This window comes from Orcinus orca, chromosome 7 (assembly GCF_937001465.1).
Source record: "Orcinus orca chromosome 7, mOrcOrc1.1, whole genome shotgun sequence".
Lineage (NCBI taxonomy): Eukaryota > Metazoa > Chordata > Mammalia > Artiodactyla > Delphinidae > Orcinus > Orcinus orca.
This window is the reverse complement of record NC_064565.1, coordinates 70,223,184-70,243,962: the sequence shown is the minus strand read 5'-3', so window position 1 is coordinate 70,243,962 and position 20,779 is coordinate 70,223,184. Positions and strand designations below refer to the sequence as shown.

The window sequence follows — 20,779 nt, the reverse complement described above, 5'->3', positions numbered from 1 at the left end:
CTTGTATGAAAGGCGATTTCCCTCCACCTAGTTACTCAAAATGCAGACCTCTGTAGTCAGGAGCTCTGGGTTGATAAGGCTCCAACACCGCTGCAGGCGTCCCTGTTTCCTGCGACTTGGACATTGAGTGACGTTGCTTAAGTCTTCCCCCCTCAGGTCTGACTTTCTGCAGAGCCGGTGATCACAGAGGTGAGGCTATAGTTTGCTTAAAGGAAATATCTCCAGGGAGCGTGGGACTCGGGTGGGTTCCCAAGTGGGGAACTGGGGGCACTCCTTCGTGGGGATTTGGGGTGGGCTCTTCAGTGAGAGGCCGGGGGCTCTCCTTTGGAGCCGGGGGTGGGGGGCTGACGGGGTGCTCCCCCGTGTGTGGGTGGGGAAGAGGTGGTCGTCTCAAGTCTGCTGTGTCTTGGGTTCTCGCATCCTCACTGCTTCTCCAGGCTTCCCTTTCCTCCGCCTCCAACCCACAGACCTCTCTCCGGACCCCTCACTCCCTTCCCGGGAAGGGGAGCGAGCGCTGGAGGGCTGGGACTGCACCGGGGCGGAGCTGCCTGTCGGGTCAGTAGGTAGGAAAGTGAAGAGCGGAGGGTCGGAGCCACAGACCTCCCGTCGAGGCTCCTCCTGCTGGTGCTCTCCTGCCTGCGGCTCACACCAAAAATTGGACCTTCTGCTCAGCCTACAAGACTTGCAAACTCTTCCTGCACCGCCCTCCCGCATCAGGAGTCTTTGCCCTCTGGTTCCCCCCTTCTCCAACCCCCCTCCGGTCCTCCTCCTCACTTGGGAGCATTTCATGCTTCTTTTAGCACCTTTTTGTAATCCAGGGGAGGTGACACCCCAGAGCTCCAACTACCTCAGCTGAATTCTACTTTTGTTTTTATTTCTCCCTCGCTTCCTCTTGTTTTCCTCTCAACTGATTCATCTGCGAAGTCCGATGCTTCTGCCAGAGGGAGCGAGGAATAAATAGATGCTGCGGCCCCAGAAGGCTTAGACGTCGGGAAAGAGCAGCCAGAGCTGCAGGAGCGGCAGGGGCGGCGGCGGCTGGAGCTCGGCGAAGCTCGTGGTACCCCATTGGGGGAATTTGATCCAAGGAAGCTGTGAGATTGCCGGGGGAGGAGAAGCTCCCAGATCATTGTGTCCACTTCCAGGGGGGAGGAGGAGACGGCGGAGCGGGCCTCTTGGCGTCCTCGGCACTGCTGCACCCTGCCCCGTCCCGCCGGGATCATGGTCTGCGGCAGCCCGGGAGGGATGCTGCTGCTGCGGGCCGGGCTGCTCGCCCTGGCTGCGCTCTGCCTGCTCCGCGTGCCCGGATCGCGGGCGGCAGCCTGTGAGCCCGTCCGCATCCCCCTGTGCAAGTCCCTGCCCTGGAACATGACCAAGATGCCCAACCACCTGCACCACAGCACCCAGGCCAACGCCATCCTGGCAATCGAGCAGTTCGAAGGTCTGCTGGGCACCCACTGCAGCCCGGATCTGCTCTTCTTCCTCTGCGCCATGTACGCGCCCATCTGCACCATTGACTTCCAGCACGAGCCCATCAAGCCCTGCAAGTCTGTGTGCGAGCGGGCCCGGCAGGGCTGTGAGCCCATCCTCATCAAATACCGCCACTCGTGGCCGGAAAGCCTGGCCTGTGAGGAGCTGCCGGTTTATGACCGCGGCGTGTGCATCTCTCCCGAGGCCATCGTCACTGCAGACGGAGCCGGTGAGTCCTGACACTGCATAACCTGCGGCGCCCCCCCTCCCCCCCGCCCAAGCGCGTCCTCCAGCCGCTTACTTCTTGGAGTCCTTGTTACTTGCCTTTACTCTCTGATTTCTGTCTTTTCTCTTTGGATCACCTCTCTTAATGTCTCTCTTAATTACTGCTCTGTCGAGCACCATGCCTTTTTTTCTCTCACCTCATCACCCTTCCAACGGATGCACTCTATTTCAATAGGCGATCTGTATTTCTAAAACACTCAGTTCCCTCCACTCCCATTACACTTCTACTCAACACTGCCCCTTCGCTGCTTCTTTACGTGTCCAAGTAACCACATCTCCTATAGTGATGCTTTTTTCTTACTTTCTTAATTTGTTTAGAATCACTTAACTTTCTTGCCTGATTCTCTTGCATTCTCAGTCATCAGTTTTCTATATTCCTTGTGTTTAGCTACTTGTCAAGATTGTATGGTGAAAACAGAGAACTGAAGAACTGTTTTCTTCTAATCGTTAAAAATGCCAAGATAATTCCAATAACCTTACTCCAACCCACAGATGTTAGTGGTATGTGTTTGCTCAACATCCAGTTTGAGCAACTACCTTCACCTTAAATTTCCCCCTCCTTTCAATGAGATAAATTGTCCTTCCATTCCAGACTGAAATAGCTGGGAAACATTGCCATCCACTGCTAATTAGCTCCTGAGACTTCCTGCAGCCACAGAGCTGGCGGAGTGAAATTGCTGGGCTCCTTTCACATTCCCACATGCCTTCAAGTCATTTTGTAAATGACATATGGATGAAAGGAGTTATATTTAAGGCGTGTTATCATCATACACTCATGTAATGTTATTTTTAATCTCACCCTTTATCCCACTCTTAAGCTCTGCAAATAATTTGTCTTTGATACTTTATGCCCTTTCTCTGTGTGTATCAACCACCGGTTCATTTCAGTCTTTCCCTACTGTAAAACTTTATTACAGTTCTACAGTAAATGGAATCGATCACAAGTTGTTTTCTCACTAGTGTTTGGTCTAATTAGGGAAGTCATAACTCTTAAGACCCCAGCTAAATCTAGTTCATTATAGTCTGTTTAATTCTAACTCAAAATCATTCCTACCAATTACCCCAAATGCGAAAATTTCACCCTTCATATACTTTAAATATAAACCCAATCTTTTATGATTGGTCCTCTTTCACACCCTCCCCAGATCAACTCTGCCCTTAGATGTGATGTCTTTATACCTTCTCTGTTCATTTCTGGGGCATCAACTTTTTCTTCTGCCTCTCAACTTGCTCAGCCTAAGCTCATGTCCTTAGTCCGTTTCTAGGTAAAATAGTTCTTGGTGGTCTGGGAATTGATTTGGAAAAATTGCATTCTGTGAACATTGACCCACTTAACATACAGTGAGTGGGGAGGGGAAAAGTACTTGTACAAAACCAAACTGAACAGGAAGATTTCAAGAGCTTTTTGATGGTCACCTCAGTTTATCACCTTTGACTACCCTTATAGTCGTCTTGATTTTAATGACGAACCAACAACTGGTTGTTTAAAATAATCAAAAAGAAATGTATTTCTTATTAATCTTTGGTCTAAAAGAGCACTCTTGAGCTTTTGTACTCATTAACGTTACAGGCTGTGCAGACACTGGGAGAGCTCAGTTGCTGCCCTGGCCTGCCAGACGCTTAGATTAGTTAAATGCTGGTGCTCTTCTCAGGCCAAGGGCTAGGAATGAGGTGGCCGTGGTTCACACTGAAATGCATTCTTCCTCTTGCTCTGAAACCTCTCTTAGAGATGCACCTCAAATGAGAGAGGTTTGGCAAGGTTAATGGCTCTCAAAAGCCATGGTCAATATGAATGGAAAGCAGTTTCCTTAAGTGTCCCTTAAGTTACCTATCATCAGACCAAATGTAGAACAATTGCCTCATTGAAGCCCTCAAATAGGACATGCATGGAAACAATTTGTCAGTCCATGGAACCTGATTGCTAAGCTGCTTTCAAATGCCATAATGTGCTTTGCTGACAGCATCCTTGCTAGAAAAAGAAGTAGGGGTAGGTGGCAGTTGGAACTGTATTTTAGTGATGTTCTCCCTTCCCTTTCCCTTTACCATAACCCTCAGTGTGAATCAGAGACTGTGGCAGGAGGGAGCTGAAGGGGAGGTGGGGAAGGGGAATGGAATGGTGGATTCCAAGGCCAGCTTGCTGAAAATTACACTCCCTATCCTGGGTCAAACTGTCAGGCACCTGGAATTACTTAGGAACTACCACATGTGGCCAGTTTAATTTACGATGCAATATACTCCTTGGTTCAGTGGGATATGGTAGTTCACAAAGCAGGGTGTTTTTTTTTTTCCTTCCTCTAGGTATAAACAGAGTTCCTATGTCTTATGCCTAGAATCTAGCAGAATATAAAAATGAGGTCTCCCTGAATAAAATGGAACCACCTTTTACTTTCCTTCAATGTCAAGAGGATTTTCAAATCATACCATTCACTCAGATCTGTTCCCTTGTAGTACATTATGACTCCACCAACAAGTTTAAGGACATTTTACAAAGCAAAATCTTATTAAAATGAAATATTGCTTCAAACTACTTTTTGTTTTGAAATATTAGGGGCAAACATAATTTTATAAAGAAAAGATCGTATCTTCCTGATTATTACTAAGAAATTCACATGAAGTTTATTCTTTTTCCACATTTTATATTTACTAGAGAGTTGAGACTGCATGTACACCTGCTTTATCTGAGAATTCGGTTCAATTTAGTCATTCAGCCAGTTAATTAAGATATTAGTCAAATCTTTAATATTGTATAGTGAGTAAAGGGTATGTGCTTGGAATGGGGCAGACTAGGTAGGTATTGAATCTTGACTCTGGCCTCATACCAACTGTTACTATAGGGAAATGATATAACCTCTCCAATTCAAAGTTTTCTAATCTGTAACATGGGGACGTACTGCCTACATCCCATGGACATCTGGTACATAGTAGGTCTTCAACAAATTGCTGCTGTTGCTATTGCTATTTTACCATTATTATCATTGTTATTCAAATTGATTTTTTGTTTGTTTTTTTGGACAAACATGGTCTGTTGGTAAATGCAGATACGGCCTAGATCTTTATCAGTTCAACTCTGGGAAACAAGCTTCACACTGAGAACTAACTGGGAAAGCAGACCTTATTTCTCCTGAATATAAACTTAGTATTTCATTGTACACAAATGGACCTGGACCTCAGGCTCAAGAACAAATCCCTTTGGGAGCAATAGGTATAAAGAATGAGTCTGATGGATGTCTGTTAGTTACAAATAGTTTATCTCAGAAATGTAGACGTTGAGTGTTTAAGAAAATTTATGGTATGATAGTTAACTGGTGTTTATACAGCCTCCTGGTTTGCCATGCCAAGGGCTTTATAATCGCTCCTCAGTCATTGCTGCTTTTTGTTGTCACCCCAGCTCTTGCCCAGCACATTTCTCCCAGCCCTCTCTCGCCTGGCAGAGCTGTTCCAACTTTCACATGCATGCACTGCTGTTTAATCATTTCTCCACTTTCTGGGGAACAGGCAGCCTTTTCTTTAGCCCTGTTCTACAAATATTTGAGGGGCCAAATACCAAGAAGGGAGAATTATTTAGTGTGATATGAGGAGGAAAATGGAATGGAAAGGAGAAATGGACATTTTAGATTAAGACTAGAGAGAAAACATGATTCTAAAGCTTCTTCATAATGTAAAATATCGAAAGGCACTCTGGATGGGGTAGAGAAGAGAATTTTAGAATGCGATGATATTAAATTCTATTTATAGCTAACACAATTATCAGTGGTAATGGAATCTCATGTAGTTTCCAAATTGTATTTCAATAATTCACTTTTATCTCGTTCCCACAAAATTCTAAATAGTTGTTTGCTATAAATAGAAAAAATGACTAAGTTATATTTGTCCTTTCTCCTCCTACTAGGTGTATCAAAAGAGGAGACCAAGAACCACCATACAGAGTTTTAAATGATTAAGAATTGGCTATATATCCTCAGTTTAAAGAACACCAGTTTTAAAGTTATGGGCCCTTAGTTGGAATCCCAGATTTGCCATTAATGTTGTACCTTGAGCAAGTCATTTGACTTTAACATTGAGATTGTGAAGAACAAAAAGAAATACTCATGTGAAGTGAATGATAAATGGTAAATCAACATTAATGTGATTGGGAAGAGGACGTGTCATTCTCAGAACAGGAATCATTAGCAGCCACAGAATAAGAACTAACAACACCTAGTATGTTCCAGGTGCTGTTCTAAGTGGGCAGTGCATATTAATTTATTTAATTCTCGTAATAACTGCACGGTAGGTATAATACTATTACTCTTATCTGCACAAAGGGAAGCTGAAGCATCTAGAGAAGTTAAGTGCACCAAGTCCATAAAGCTATTAATAGAAAGAAGATTCAAACCAGGACCTATTTTAAGCTATATTTCCTCTCTTATGAAGAAATAGGTGATACTAACTGTACAGAGAATCTGTGTCTTTCAACCATCAGATTTCAGTTAAAGGAACAAGTTTTCTTCATTGCATTTCAAAAGCCCATTTATATATGGCCTAAGAGAATAGAAGACAGTCCTGGACAATGGATTCCAAGAGATAAGAAACAAGTACTTCTCTGCACTTCTGAGACAGCAGAAGACATACATTCCAGACTCTCCTGTCTAACCCTGAGCCCCTCAGTCTCTGCAGGCCCCAGAGTGAACTCATCATCTCCTTACCTTCATATGACTATTCTCTTCTAGTATTTTCTATATTGTTAAGAGGCACCGCCACACCCATACTCCAGGCCTGGGAGTCAGCTTTGCTTCCACCCTTTTCTTTATCCCCCACATTCAACAGGTATCAAGTGCTATTAGATCTACTCTGAATCCAGTTCCCTCCCCTTCTTCCCTAATGGTACTTTCTTTGTTTTGGCCTCACCATTTCTTCCATGCATTATGGAGCTAGAATGATAATTGGCTTGCTGACCTCCAGTATGATGCCTCCCTATTCCAACAGGGTGATCTTTCTGAAGTACAAATCTGTTGTTTAAAATCCTTTGATATCTGCCTCTAGTCTTCATGATTTCATGCCTTCTTACCTCTCTAGTTTCCTTTCTCTCTGCTTACACCACTCTATTAGCCCCACTGGAAGACTTGCAGGTCCTTTGATGAGTCCTGTGGTTTCTCACCCCAGACCTTTGCATGTGCTATTCTCTATTTGGAAAACCCTCCTTTCCTTCTCCAGCTCTTTTTTAGAACTCTTCTCCTGGAAACCTATATGACCCCTACCTGAAATCCTTGGGGCATTAAAACCTACTACTAATACCCACTATTTTAATTTAGGATAATTTTGTTAGAATCCCTAAGTTTAACTTTCTGAAAACATTGTTTTGGATTATTTATGATCAGAAAACTTTGGTTTTCTCTCTTATAATTCTAACAACTGATGTCTAAGCACTTTAAAAAGTGTAGAAACATTTTCCTATGAATAAGAGTAAAAGAAGAAAACCAAGCTCCCAGGTTCAGCTGCTTCAAAGGGGTTTTCTTTTTCCAAGAGAAGAATTTTATCTTTCAGTTTTATTTCAACCTTTTAACATTAAGCAATTATTTTAAATGTGGATCAATATACTTTTTTAATTTAAGGAGAGATCATCTTTGTATAAATCATATGCATATTATCACATGAATATTAGACTTATTCAAGAATAGAATTGATAGTATCTGACCTGAGTGGAACCAAACATTTTAGAATCAAGCCTTTGTTGCCTAATTATCTATATTTTTATTTGGTGACTGCCATCTTTCCTTAGATATAGCTTTTTTTCTTATTTTTTATTAATTTTTTTGGCCACACTGCAGGCTTGCGGGATCTCAGTTCCCCAACCAGGGATTGGACCCTAGCCACAGCAGTGAAAGCCCAGAATCCTAACCACTAGGCCACCAGGAAACTCCCTAGGATATACCTTTTAAAATACCAGCTAATGATTACTAAGCCTGGGAAAGTAATTCATTAGTTGTAATTTTGGGTGTTATTGTTCTAAAATGGTATTACCCCTCCTTGTTTAATTTATTCATGATATGACCTGTGAAGAAAAAGGACAGAGGAAGAACATTATTTTCTATTAGGATAAACAGAGGCATTAAACTCATTTAACATAAAGTGTTAATACAAATCTAAAATGCTCGTGTAAGTGTACTGAGTTGAAGTGTCAGTAAGAACATATAATTAGGTACAGCATAGTGCTTTGCTGGGGCACTCAGTGTTATTCATTAGAGGCTGATTTCTAAACTAGAACAAAGAAGAACTTTACATAATTACCATTTTCATTACCATTTATCATTTTATCATTTTCTGGGATTTGGGGATCATGAAAAGAGTTGATGGCACATTCCAATTATTACTGTGTCTATTAATTGCACTGGCTTGAGTAGTCCCCTGGATGGTAGGCTTCCTTTATGCAAATGAACTGTTTAGTGTGCAGTTAACCCAGAGCACAAGAATGCTTTCTGCATGCTTTCCTTAAGCACTAAGAATTAAAATGTATGCCAGTGAAGTGTGATACATCTGTTTATTGAAGAGGTGTATTTAGTTCTTTTAGTCATCAAGAAATGTGTTGGGTGAATACCTAATATATTCATGGGCTTTAAAGCTACAGGAAGTTTTTGTGAAACTCAGAAACTTTGTTTATTAAATACTGAAATAGTATGCACAGTTGATGAAGATTCAAAAGAGTATATCAACTGTCAATCACATGAAAGAATACATTGTGTCCTTATTTGACCTACAAATGATAGAGTGTCAACCTCACAACACTAACAAGAATCAATTTCCTTGAGACACCTGGGTTCTTACTCAAATCAGCTTGTGACTGAATTAGATTTTAATATGGGAATTCTTGAAATAATAATGAACATGTTATGATTCTTACTTTATTCTATCACCTCCTTTCAGATTTTCCTATGGATTCTAGTAATGGAAACTGTAGAGGGGCAAGCAGTGGTGAGTATATCACTATCTTCCTGGTTTTCTTTTGTGGTCAGATTAGTCTTGATGTTACCTAGATATTCAAATCTTATTTGGGGAAGTTTGTGTCTTATGTTTGCAAAGTAAACAAATAAAAATATTTATTTGTATTAATTTTATTTTTTAAATTAACATGGTAAAATTTGATCTTTTGTTTTGGTGTATAGGTCTATGACTTTTAATGCATGTTTAGATTTGTGTAACTACCACCACAATCAGTATACGTAACCGTTCCATAACCTCAAAACAAACAAGAAAACCCCAGTTCCCTTGAGCTTCTCCCTTAACCACTGGCAATCCCTGATCTGTTCTTCATTGCCATACTTTTGTCTTTTTGAGATTGCCATATGTGGGATGATGAGAGTATGTAACCTTTGGACATTGGCTTCTTTCACACACAAAATGCCTTTGAGATTCATCTAAGTTTTTTTTTTTAATTTTTATTTATTTAGTTTATTTATTTTTGGCTGCATTGGGTCTTTGTTGCTGCGCGTGGGCTTTCTCTAGTTGCGGCAAGTGGGGCTACTCTTCATTGCAGTGCGCGGGCTTCTCATTGCAGTGGCTTCTCTTGTTGTGGAGCACGGGCTCTAGGCACATAGCCTTCAGTAGTTGTAGCACATGGGATCAGTAGTTGTGGGTCGCGGGCTCTAGAGCGCAGGCTCAGTAGTTGTGGCTTGAGGGCTTAGTTGCTCTGCGACATGTGGGATCTTCCCAGACCAGGGATCAAACCCGTGTCCCCTGCATTGGCAGGCAGATTCTTAACCACTGTGCCACCAGGGAAGCCCTCATCTAAGTTTTTGCATGTATCAATAGTCCATTCCATTTTGCTGCTGAATATTTTATTACTTGGATGTATTACCATTTGTTTATCCATTTATGTCTTGAAGGATATTTAGGGTGTTTCCACTTTTTGGCTATCATCGACCGAGCTGTTATAAACATTTGTGTATAGGTTTCTGTGTAAACGTAAGTTTTCATTTCTCTAGGGTAAATATCTAGGAATATGATTACTGGGCTAAATGACAAAGATATGTCTAACTTCATAAAAAACTGCCAAACTGTTTCCAAAATGACTGTTCAATTTTGCACTAGCAATACTTAAGAGTTCTAGGTGCTCTGCATCTATGAATGGCTTTAGTTGCATCCTGCAAAATTTGGTAGGTTTTATTTTGATTTTTCTTCAGTTCAGAATGTTTTATAATTTCCCTTGAGATTACCTTTGTGATTCATGCCTTACTTAGGATGGTGTTGTTAAATTTGGTGCTGTTTGGAGGTTTTTCTTTTCTTTTTATGCTATTAATTTTTTATTCTAATTCCATTATGGTCAAAGAATATAATTTGTATGATTTTAATCTTTTAAATTTGTTAAGATTTATTACATGACCCAGGATATGATCTATCCTGGTGAATGTTTCATGTGCACTTTGGAAATATATATTCTGGTGTTATTGGGTGGAATGTTCTTTAAATGTCAATTAGATTCATTGATTGATACTTTTTTTTAGTTCTTTTATATTCTTGCTGGTTTTCTATCTACTACATCTATCAATCACTGTGAGAGAAATGTTTAAGTCTCCAAATATTGTGGATTTTTCTGTTTCTTTTTTCAGTTCTGTCAGTTTTGTTCCATGAAGTCAAAGGTGATATTATTTGGTGTGTACACATTTAATATTTTTATGTCTTATTGGTGAACTGACCCTTTTCATGATGCAATGTTCCTCTTTATCTCTGGTAATTTTCTTTTTTCTAAAGTCTATTTTGTTTTATGTTAATATAGCTACTCCAGTTTTCTTTTGATTAGTGTTTGCAAGGTGTATCTTTTTCTATCCTTTTACTTTTAACTTACCTACATCATTATGTTTTAAATTTCTTCTAGACATCACATAGTTGGTTTTTTTGTTGGTGTTGGTTTTCTATCCATTCTGTCAACCTTTGTCTTTTGATTAGTATATTTAGATCATTTACATCTGCTGTAATTATTAATATCTTTGTATTCAGAGCCACTATTTTATTTGTTTTATGTTTGTTCCCTCTCTTTTTCATTCCTGTTTCCAATTTCCTAGCTTTCTCTTGGGTTATTTGAATGTATCTCTCTCTCATTCTCTCTCTCTCTCTCTCTCTCATGTGCACATGTGTACACACACACACACACACAGACACACCCATGTATGTGTCTGTCTGAGAGATAGATAGATAGATAGATATATATATATATATATATATCTTTCCATGAGACAATGTAGTATTCTCTCTTTGAACCATTCATGTTTCTTTCAAACATTAAATATGTTTTAAACAGCTCAAGAGGAGAAAAATAGCCTACTGTATTTATACAGATGTTTATAATTTCTGTTGTTCTTCCTTCTTCCCTGATGTTCTAGTATCATTTCCCTTGTGTCTGAAGAACTTCCTTTATACTTCTTTTAGAGCAGTTCTGGTGGCAGCAGATTCTATCAGTTTTCCTTCATCTAAAAATGTCTTCATCTCGTATTCATTCCTGAAGGATATTTTCATTGGATATAGAATTCTGGGTTGGCAGTTCATTCAGTCCTTAAGAAATGTTAGTTCATTTACTTCTGTCCTCAGTGTTTCTCATGGGAAATTGGTTGTCATTCAGATCGTTGTTCTCCTGTAAGTAATGCATCAGATTTCTCTGGTTGCTTTCAATAATGTTTTCTTTGTCTTTACTTTTTAGCGGTTTGATTACAGTATGTCTGGACATTGATTTCTTTGGGTTTATCCTGTTTAGGGTTAATTGAGCTTCTTGTATCTATAAGTTTATACCTTTTCTCAAATTTGGGAAGCTTTCAGCAATTATTTCTTCAAAAAATATTTTATACCACATTCTCCTCCACTTGTGAGTTGATGATGATATGAATTTTAGACCTTTTGATATTTCCCACAGGTCCCAGAGGCTCTGTTCATTCCCTCCCAGCCTTCCTCTGTTCTTTACATTGGATAGTTTCTATCAGCCTGTCTTCAAGTTTACTGACTCCTGCCTTAGTCCTCTCCATTCTGCTGTTGAGCCCATCCAGTGAACTTTTAAATTTCCGTTATTGTAATTTTCAAAATTAAGATTTCCTCTTGGTTCTTTATTATATCCTGAATTTCATTGTTGAGACTTTCTATCTTTCCCTTCACTTCAAGGGTGTTCACCATTACTTTTTGCGGAATTTTTATAAAACTGCCTTAAAATCATGGGTGGATAATTTCAACATTTGTGTCATCTGATTGTCTTTTCCCATACAGATTGAGATTTTCCTGGTTCTTCATGGGCAGAGTAATTTTTTATTAGATTCTGGACACTTTGAATATTATGTTCTAAGACTTTGGGTCCTTAAAATCATATGGGGAATGGTGATATTTTTGTTCTAGCAGCAGTCTACCTAACTGGGTTAGGCTGCAAATTCTGACTAGTCTTCTGTGGGTTGTGATTTCAATATCAGTTCCACTTCCAAAGGCATTTGCAGTGCCTTTCAGATCTATCCCATGTGTACACTACTCAGTGGCCAGTGTGAGATCAGGGCTGTGATTTATACCATAGTCGAGTTTTCAAAGTCTATAGTGTACTGTTTAGTGTCAGATTCACATATACCCAGGGGTGAGCCCAGCAGTTCATAAGTATTTTTATGGGATCATTTCCCAAGCTCCTCCTTCTCTGTGATTGCCTTAGTACTTTTCTGTTCCCTGGGGGCTCCCCCTTTTTGTCCTTTGGCCAGAAAGCTGGAGCTTTATTTATCCCACTCTGTGATATACTTCCTGTGACTTCTTCTGTATCAGGGGCCAAGTGGTGGAGGACAAAGCAATGGGGGTTTGTCCCAGTCTCTTGACACCACATGTCATCCAATCAGAAAGGAAGGTTCCCCTCCATCGGCATTTTAGGCTTCCAAGGACCTCCCTTGCAGCAGCTGTTGCTGCCACCACTGTCCCATGATTGCTTCAGAGATGGGGATAGAAGAGAATGGAGTGTTAGGAGACCATTTCTGACTTCCTGAGTCAGAACCAGGGGGCTTTTCCTGGAGGACTCTGCATGATACCTACTTCCTGGCTGTGTTGAAACCAGGCTGGGAGGTACCAGAGGTGGAAAGAATGATGAACCCACTATCAGTCTGATGGTACTGAGCTTCTCCTCAAACTTCCTGCTACTGTTTACTTTTCAGAGTCCTTAAGTAGCAACATCTTGCGTTCTGTTTGATAACTGTGTTCAGTGGGAGAGACATGATGGAGTCTCCTTACTCCATCCTTCCATAAAATAAACCTTTAAGTGAAGTATGGCATACGTGCAGAAAAGGCACAAATCATAAGCATGCAGCCCAGTGCCTTTTCACAAAATAAACACTCGTATGTAACCACTGCACAGATCAAGATGTATACCATTACCAGCACTCCAGAAACACTTCCTTGTGCCTCTTCCAAACCACTACTTCCACCTTTTTTCCCAGAGGTAACCACTAGCAGAAATTCTAACAGCATAGATTAATTTTGCCTGATTTTCAACTTTTATGAATGGAATCCTAATATATATATAGTGTGTGTGCATGTGTGCGTGCGTGTGTGGGGCTTCCTTTGTTCTTCATTATGCTGTGTATAGCAGAACTTCTAAATTTTCATTGCTATATAGTTTTCTATCATGTGAGTATACCACACTTCATTTATTCATTCTAATGTTCCTGGACGTTTGCACTGTTTCTAGTTTTGTTTTGTTTTTTTACTACGACTAATGCTGCATTTGTTTCTGCAGGAACAACTACAGTTAGTTACTGTATACTTCTTTTTTACTTTCTGGAAATAGTAATGTGCACTGGTTTGGGTCTGTATGTACTGCCTTGTAAGGTGTTTTATAGGTGGAAGTGGAATCTTTAGTAAGTTGTAAATAAATTTGAAACATCAATTTTCATTAGATTGGAAGAGTTTTCACTGTTGATTTCCACTGAATCTTATCAGAGTGACAAGTATTTGACATGAGGCAGTGTGCACCAAACAAACATTTATCTCTTAAAAAACACAAGTGAATTAAAATGATTTATTTAGAATTATGTTGTTACCTTTTTAATGTAATTGAGTGTTCTTATAGTGTCATAAAATTAGCTGGAAATCACTGGTGTCCAGTAGTGGTGCTATTTTAAGGATCACTCCTGCTATTCACGTTTGCTGAAAACAAACAGAAAACCTCATTAGTATATAGTACAATTAGTGAGTCAAAATTTCAGGCCAAGAGCATGCATGTGCTATCAATTTGTCTAGAACTTATGGTTAGAATAATATAGCACTTCAGTGTGTGAAAGAGAGAAGACATTAATGACACTATACATTCATACACAAAGATAGTTCAATGTGTAAAACTACCTAGAATGAATACAGTGTTCCAGGGTTCAGTGTTTACTGTTTCTCTTTTATAAATGTTTTCCTGTCCCCTGGTATAATGGGAGTGATGAAAACAAATTAACAGGGAGGCAAAACCAAGCTCATTTGCTTGTGAAGAAACACACTGACATAGTCACATGTTCCAAAAGAAAAGAAAATTTGTTCACACTCAAAATTTTGTGCTTTGGAGTAATGTAACAGCTGAGGTTGATTATGATAAAGCAGGAAATGAGGAAGACACAAAAACATTGTAACCTTCATAACCCCCTCTTTCAAAAGTGTCAAGCTGTTTCTGTCTGGAATCTGGAAATGAAATTCTTTCTCTCCAGTTAATTTATCCTTTGCCTCAAAGGCTAACAGTCTTCTTTTTTGGGAGATAGTGACTGTCTGAGCAGCTTCCAGTTTGTGAGTGTGTTTTGCTGTTGTAAATCCACTATCATAATAAGGTGTACATTCTCTCTAGTTTCCATAACATGGAATATGGAGAAAAACAATTTTAGTTCTATTCTGCTGAGTCACTTCGTCTGTCAAATCAACACAGGAAATTAAGGCAGGTATTCAAATGGTGCAATGAAAAGATATGTTGTTTATTAAAACAATTCTGAAAAAGAATCCCGCCCCCCCTCCCCAGTTTTCTACTTGGTGATGGTGACCAATTTATGAGCTTTTGTATTTGAAAAACACAAATTTCCCCAAAGAGGTGATATAGTTAGTAAATTCTGACACTAATTAACTGTGTAAGCATGACCAAATTACTTAACCTGTTATTCTGGGTCTGTTTTTTTAATATAAAATCAGATCATATTGACTGCTGAATTCTGATATATTTTCTTTAAAAAAAAAATTTTTTTTTAAGATTTTTTTTTTTGATGTGGACCATTTTTAAAGTCTTTATTGAGTTTGTTACAATATTGCTTCTGTTTTACGTTTTGGTTTTCTGGCCAGGAGGTACATAGGATCCCAGCTCCCTGACCAGGGATCGAACCTGCACAGCCTGCATTGGAAGGCGAAGTCTTAACCACTGGACCGCCAGGGAAGTCCCATATCTGATATATTTTCAAATTAGGGAAACATGAGTAATATCTGCTGATGTTAAGTTGGGTACTCTCCCAGTTTTCACTAACACCTTCCTGACCCTTTTTCCAAGGTGCTTCTGAGAAATTCCTCTGAGCAGCTGAGTAACGTGATTCTTGATTGCCTGCACCTGCCAGGCCTGCCGTGGCAACGCCCCCCCACCCCTTTTATTGGGATGACCAATGCCTAGCTTGGGTAGTATAGACCCATTCTCTCTCTTTCCTTCTCCAAATTTATTTCCTCCCCTTTGGCTTCCTACTAATTTTGGGAAGGAGTCCAATTTTTTTTTTCCTTTGGTGCAAATGTATACTGACTACAGAGGCTGACTTCACTTGTGGCAACTTCTACCCTTTATTTGAAAATAAAATTAGGATAGATAAAAATCGTATTTTGTAATTATATAGTAGCTTACAAATATATGCTTTTTTCACTGCTTTCCAGTATTGGACACTTTTCTTTTTTGGCTGTGTTGGGTCTTTGGTGCTGCAAGTAGGCTTTCTCTAGTTGCGCTGGGGCTACTCTTCATTGTGGTGCACAGGCTTCTCATTGCGGTGGCTTCTCTTGTTGCGGAACACGGGCTCTAGGTAACAAGGGCTTCAGTAGTTGCAGTACGTGGGCTCAGTAGTTGTGGCACACGGGCCCTAGAGGGTGTGGGCTTCAGCAGTTGCGGCGTGTGGGCTCAGTAGTTGTCGTGCATAGGATCTAGGGCACGCAGGCTTCAGTAGTTGTGGCTCACGGGCTCTAGAGCGCAGGCTCAGTAGTTGTGGCATATGGGCTTAGTTGCTCCATGGCATGTGGGATCTTCCCGGACCAGGGATCAAACCCATGTCCCATGCACTGGCAGGCAGATTCTCAACCACTGCACCACCAAGGAAGTCCCTGGACACTTTTGATTAATACTTATTCCTAAGTATTCTTCTCCCTGAGCTATTACCCAAATTGTCCTAGTTCTTTTCCTCCTGTTCGCCAGCCATGGGCATTCCCCAAGTTTCCGTGCTTGACCTCTGCTTCTTACAATGAGTTCTTCCTGTTGGAAGTCATTCAGCCACATAGGCCTAATTATCACTCTTGTGACAGTTCTGATCACTCTCGCAGGTAGAGTTCCACATTTCTCCTCCAGTAAACACTTCCACCTGGGCAGCCTATTTGTACTTCAAATACTACATTATTTAATAATTTTCTTTTCATTAAAAATTTACTCCTTGCAACTTTTGTTTTAGTATGTGGCACCATTGTTTTCCCAGATCCCCAGTACTGAAACTTCATAGTCCATCTACCAATAAACTTATTAGTCCATCCACCCACCTTTCATCAAAAAGTTAATGACCACCCCTTGTACCAGGCATACTTGATGCCAAGAACAGGGAGGGAGTGAAGGAGTGAACAGTTGACTGCACTATCCTTTTCTCCCACCTCTTTTCTGTGTGGTTGACATTGAGTGGATGCATGATGTTCTGAAAGACCCACTTTGCTTTTCTCTTAATTGACCTTTTTATTTTTTTAGCCATACTGAGTGGCTTGAGGGGTTCTTACTTCCCCGACTAGGGATTGAACCAGGGCCCTCGGCAGTGTCCTAACCACTGGACTGCCAGGGAATTCCCTCTTAATTGACCTCTTTTATATATCACAAAACTAACACTTCAGATCTCACAGGAGAAAACAGGCATATCACATTGGTTCTCTACATTTTGTATATCCTGAATGACTTGTGGATCCAGAAACCTTCTGAAAGACAGTTTATTTAAAAATTTCCTGTGACATAAATCCTAAAGGAATAAAACTAAATTTCCTTTTCATATTAATATAGTGTCAGTTCCCTCAATCTTAAGCAAGTCCCTTTTACAAAGTGCAAATTACTATGAATTGAGATCTTTATTACAATGTTCGAGGTTTGTTTTTTGAGCTAAATTAAGCGAATGTTAGTTTTGCTTTTTAAAGCCTGATTATATTACCTGAGTTCACCAATCAACTTCACTGCCTTTTCCACATACTGCTCTAATCCAAAATAGAATCTAATATGATATTTTTGCCCAATGTATATGTTTAGGAAATAAATATTATTTTAAACATGTAATGAACAGCTGCTAAGTCATGACACTTTATGGAAAAATGAAAGGAATTCATATAAGTATGAATTTTTATGTCAATGGTACTTACAGTAAAATGCACAATTCTTAAGTCTATGGCACATTGACTTTTGACAAATGTATATACCCATGTAGCTATCACCCAGATCCAGATAAAGAACATATCCATCACCCCTGAGAATTCCCTTGTGCCGAGTCAATCACCTACCCCAGCATGGGGTGAGCATAGGTCTGATTTTTATTACCATAAATTAATGTTTGTTCTTCAGCTTCATGGAAGTGGAATCATACAGTACATACTCTTTTGTGACTGGCTGCTTTTCTTTTTGTATAATGCTTTTGAGATTTACCCATTTAGTTCTGTGTATCATTTTATTGTGAAATAGTATGCCTGTGTGTGAGCATAATACCAATATGATTTCTAAATTCTATTCTTTTTATACAGTTCCTCCCAAACTAAATGTAATCATCTAAATTAAGTTTCTATCTCTAGGAGAAAATTTAGCAAATTTTTATCCTCAAACTTACAGATCATTTTTTTGTTAGAAAATTATCTCTTCTGTTTCATAAACTGCTCTTGAATTTGCATAAGTATCTTCCTTCCAATCTTTTTGGTTTGCTTATATATTACTACTACTACTAGCTAACATCCAATGATTAAGTACCAGGCTCTGTGCCAAATTCTTTATGTGAATTACTCTTTAAATTCTTACAATAACCCTCTGAGGTAGCCAGCATTAGTGTAGAAATGGGTTTTGTAACTTGCCCAAGGCCACATAAGTAGGAAGGGACAGAGATGGGATTTAAACTCATGTGCCCTTAATTTTGCCATGCTCTTTAGCACTAATGTTTATTAGAATGGCCACATACATGATCATTTTGGCTCGCTAAGTTTGATCCTTCAGATTTTGGATGTGTACATAATAGTTCAAATGGACTTCCTACATCGGGAAAGAAATTAGCTTGGTGTACCTGAATCAAAATAGCAGAGTCAGGCACTACTGAAAAAATTCTGATCGCTTTGCTTACTTTTGGTAGGCACCGCAGTTCTGTAGGTGACAAGGAGCCTTGGGAAAATATTGCTTATCTTAATCATTAAATGGTCTTTACAAATGAGGGATTAAGATTCCCAGTGAATCTTGCACAAAAATAAGTCTGACATTTATGGTCTGTGGTGTGCTAGGTACTGTGAAAGGTATTTTATGTGTATTATCTCATTTAATTCTCTCAGTTATTCTGCAAGATACCACCTTTTAGATATTAAAAGTTACAAAAATAGTAAGAGATGGAGCCTACATTCAAACCCAGCTGTGTCTCACAATAAAAGTCCATCCTTTTATAACCATGGTGTTTCCTGGACTCTGCCTCAGTGGTATAGATCTTCTTAGTGGTACAGATCAACATGGTTCCTGATTCTGTAAGAGATGCATTGTTGTTCTTTTTAAAATTTTTCCTTCATTATTGAGATCAGGACATTAGGGTTCTGTTTTTTTGTTTGTTTTAGTTTTTTTTTTTTCTTACTGCACCAGGAATAATAATATCCTCTAGATTTTCAATATAGTGTCCATTTCATGACTTGTAATTTTGGGAAGAGGGAAGGTGGTCCTAGGGGTGGAATCTAGGGATGTTTCACCATCTCTTTTTTTCTAGAAGGGTAGTGAAACTGACTTCCAGAAGGCCAAATGATACATTGCCCACCCTGCACTAAGCTCTATCTGTACATGTTCCATCATGGCACCCATCCCTGTTGCCATTTTAATGACTTTGATGATAAAGTAGATCATCTGTCTAGTGCATTGACTCCTTCACTTCACTAACCTGTTTGTTCTACCCCAGCCATCCACTTCCATGGGCACATTCTGTACCTTGCCATCTAGCAGTGATGCCAGCTCTGTAATCTTACTTTCAAGTATCCACTTCTTTGCCTACCATCTCTTTTCATTCCAGCAGATTTGCTTTAGTATCATCACTGCTAAAATGTTACTCCACTGGGACTACCTATTCATCATATACTGCTTACTATTATTGTTCAACCCTAACCTCCTTGTCTACCTGAGATTTCATAGTCTATTGTAATAATCATTCCCTTGAAAATACCCTCAATTCCCTTGCCTATCTTTTCTTCTGCCTTAGTCACCTGGCAAATTCTCAACTCCTGATGCTGGAGAAGATTACTTGGCTAGGGTGACTGGTTTTACTTTAAGTTCAAGACAAAATTCAAATACATGATTAACATTGCTTAGCAACCCTACCTTGTTTCTCTGGAAAGTTTGCCTTTCCACTCAATAAAATAACTGGGTTTTTTGTTTGTTTTTTTGTGGTACGCGGGTCTCTCACTGCTGTGGCCTCTCCCATTGCGGAGCACAGGCTCCGGACGCTCAGGCTCAGCAGCCTTGAGCTCAGGGGCCCAGCCGCTCCGCGGTATGTGGGATCCTCCCGCACCGGGGCATGAACCCGTGTCCCCTGCATCGGCACGCGGACTCTCAACCACTGCACCACCTGGGAAGCCCAAAATAACTCTTTTATACTTTCTCTTCTCTCCTTACTCTTCCATACCCTGCTTCTCTTAGCCTCTCATTCCCTGCAGCTGATGACTTCATCCTTCAGTGAGAAAGTAAACGCCAACAGAGGAAACTCTCATCCTCCCAGCAACAGATTTAGAAGCTGTCAACATCAGTACCCCTCTCTCCTTTTTCTTCTTGTGCAGTGGATAGAGTGTCCCTCTGGCTTTCACCCATGTTTTCCTTGCCAACTAAAAATTTTTTTTGGCCCCCCGGCATGCGCAATCTTAGTTCCCCAAGATCAAACCCACGCCCCCTGCAGTGGAAGCGCGAGGTCTTAACCACTGGGCTGCCAGGGAAGTCCCCTTGCCAACTGAATTTAATGGACCCCTTTCTCTCTTAAGTCATCTGAGCTTTGAGGGTGCTCTCCTCAAAGAGAGCTCTCCTTTTCTCTTGAAACACCATCTTCTTTCAGCTTTTTGACTCTATACTCTCCTGTATTTCTTCCCCATCTTTGGATGTGCCTTCTCAGTCTCCTTTATGGTCTTCTTCTTCACTATCTTATGTATAAAGATGTAGTTCCTGCCTAGATAGCTACAGCTGATCTTTCAGGTTTCAAGCTTTAATGTCATTTCCTCAGAGGACTTTGAAGACCAGACTAGTTTAGATCATCAAATTGTATGTTCTCACTGCACATTGTGCTTTTCTTTCATAAGATGTATTACATATGAAAATAAATTATTTCGTGTGTAATTATTTGTTCAATGTCTGTATCCTATTCTGAATTGTCTGTATTGCTCATCAGGTATCCTACATGCCTGGCACAGAGTTTGGCGTGTAATAGACACCCAATAAATATTTGTAGAATGAATGAATTAATATGTAAGTGACTCAAAGGCTTCAACAAATGTTAGTTCTCTTTTCCTTTTCCATCTTATATTTAGAGAAGCATAGCTATCCCAGGGTTGTAGAGTCAGAAAACGCTATTTCTATAGAAGAAAGACAATTTTATGGTGTGATGGACATTGA

The 20,779-nt window shown here is 40.0% G+C and overlaps 1 protein-coding gene across 1 annotated transcript in view; it reads left to right on the top strand.

Moving 5' to 3' along the window:
* Positions 1 to 394: 394 nt before the first annotated feature.
* The window catches only part of FRZB (frizzled related protein), a 34,343-nt gene continuing 13,958 nt past the window's right edge, over positions 395 to 20,779 (top strand). Inside the window, exons 1-2 of the mRNA XM_004267402.3 lie at positions 395 to 1,696; positions 8,653 to 8,700. Of these exons, the coding sequence (XP_004267450.1) occupies positions 1,219 to 1,696; positions 8,653 to 8,700 (526 nt within the window). The 5' untranslated portion in view covers positions 395 to 1,218. The remainder of the gene's footprint in view (positions 1,697 to 8,652; positions 8,701 to 20,779) is intronic.